We start from the raw sequence: 1,382 nt of genomic DNA on the forward strand, positions 1-1,382 counted from the left end.
TCGTGGGCAGTCCCGCTGTGGCGGGCAGATCCCAACTTGACTGGGTTCGCATTTGCCCGGACTTTTGACCTTTCCTGAGTGGGGAGAGGACCAAAGCTGGGGACCTGCTCCCTCCTGAGTCTCCTTGCTTGGGATGCCACATTTGGGCACCTCATTTTAGCCTCCTGGCTGCACTTCCAAAATGGAGGAGGAGCAGGGGCCCAATCCAGGAGGACACTCGTGCGGTTCCCTCCATGGCAGGGACAGGGGAGTTGCTCGCAGCAAAGGGGAACTGGGGATTACAGACCATTCTACCATCTAAGCACACACAGGATTGTCACCCAGGTGGCTAGTTTATTGGAAAATATGCAGGACATCGGATTCACTGCTCTGGCCAAGGCCTCTTGCGACAGCCTCTTTAAATGCTGAGATTTGTTAACATCTCAGGAAATGCTCCATTCTGTTGAAATGTAGAATCACTTTCTCATATGGCGTTTCTGTAATATTCCATCTGCCACCACTCCTTTTTTTCCCCCCAGGGCAACCGTTCGACCCCCATTTGCAGATTAAGAACGCAGTTTCAAATATCATCTGCTCCGTCACTTTTGGTGACCGTTTTGAATATTCTGATAGCAAATTCCAGCAGCTCTTGCAATTGGTTGATAAAACCATGGAGATTCAAGACAGTATTTGGATGCAGGTATGGATGCATTAGGTTTGGATGGACAGCCGCACCCGGATCCCACCCACTTTCCTCTCTCATTTAGACTCCTGACTAGATCGCTCTTGCCCAGTGCCTCCCCTCCTTTGTCCTCAGACAGTCCCCTTTCCTCCTATGTCCAGTGCCCCCTGCAGAGAAGCAGAGGGGGCACTGAGGGTCCCTGGAGCGGGGTGTGCGTTCCCAGCATGCCCCACGATCGGCACCACTGGCTGGGGCACCACGAGAGCTTCCAGGCCTGCATCACAAGGCCGCCCCAGGCCCCACGCGTGCATGCGCGCTCCCGACACGCAAGAATCGGGGTCTGGTGCGCAGTGTCTCGCATTGCCACCCCACTCCCTGCCCCTCCAACAGGAGTTCAGCAGGGGAGGTCAAGGGGAAGGTCCCTGAATTCTTTTCCCACCCACTTCTCCCTTTTCTCTTTCTTTGTCTTCCTTCTCATCTACTGGGGGGGGGGGCTCTGTTGTGAACCTTCGGGGAAGACCCGAGAAAGCAGAGGTCGTTGCAACATGATCAGCAAGGTAGACCAACGGGGGCAAAGAGGCTCCGGATGGAAAAGCCTTCCCAGGGCTCCTGGCCTGCAAGGCCCGCGCAACCTTTGCTTTCATTCCCGAGGGCAGCAGCAGCTCCATGTGCCGCCAGAGCAGGCTAGAGCCCCGGGGGAGGGCAAGGCGAGCACACTGGA

The 1,382-nt window shown here is 55.8% G+C and overlaps 1 protein-coding gene across 1 annotated transcript in view; it reads left to right on the plus strand.

Annotated features, from left to right (window-relative positions):
• LOC123025302 (cytochrome P450 2J5-like) overlaps positions 1-679 on the plus strand; it is a gene marked incomplete at its 3' end in the record, with an annotated part of 6,531 nt that extends 5,852 nt beyond the window's left edge. Inside the window, exon 4 of the mRNA XM_044433893.1 lies at positions 478-679. Coding sequence (XP_044289828.1) covers positions 478-679 — 202 coding nt within the window. The remainder of the gene's footprint in view (positions 1-477) is intronic.
• Between the last annotated feature and the right edge of the window lie 703 nt (positions 680-1,382).

Source organism: Varanus komodoensis, unplaced genomic scaffold (assembly GCF_004798865.1).
Source record: "Varanus komodoensis strain SLA01 unplaced genomic scaffold, ASM479886v1 scaffold262, whole genome shotgun sequence".
Taxonomy (NCBI): Eukaryota; Metazoa; Chordata; class Lepidosauria; order Squamata; family Varanidae; genus Varanus; species Varanus komodoensis.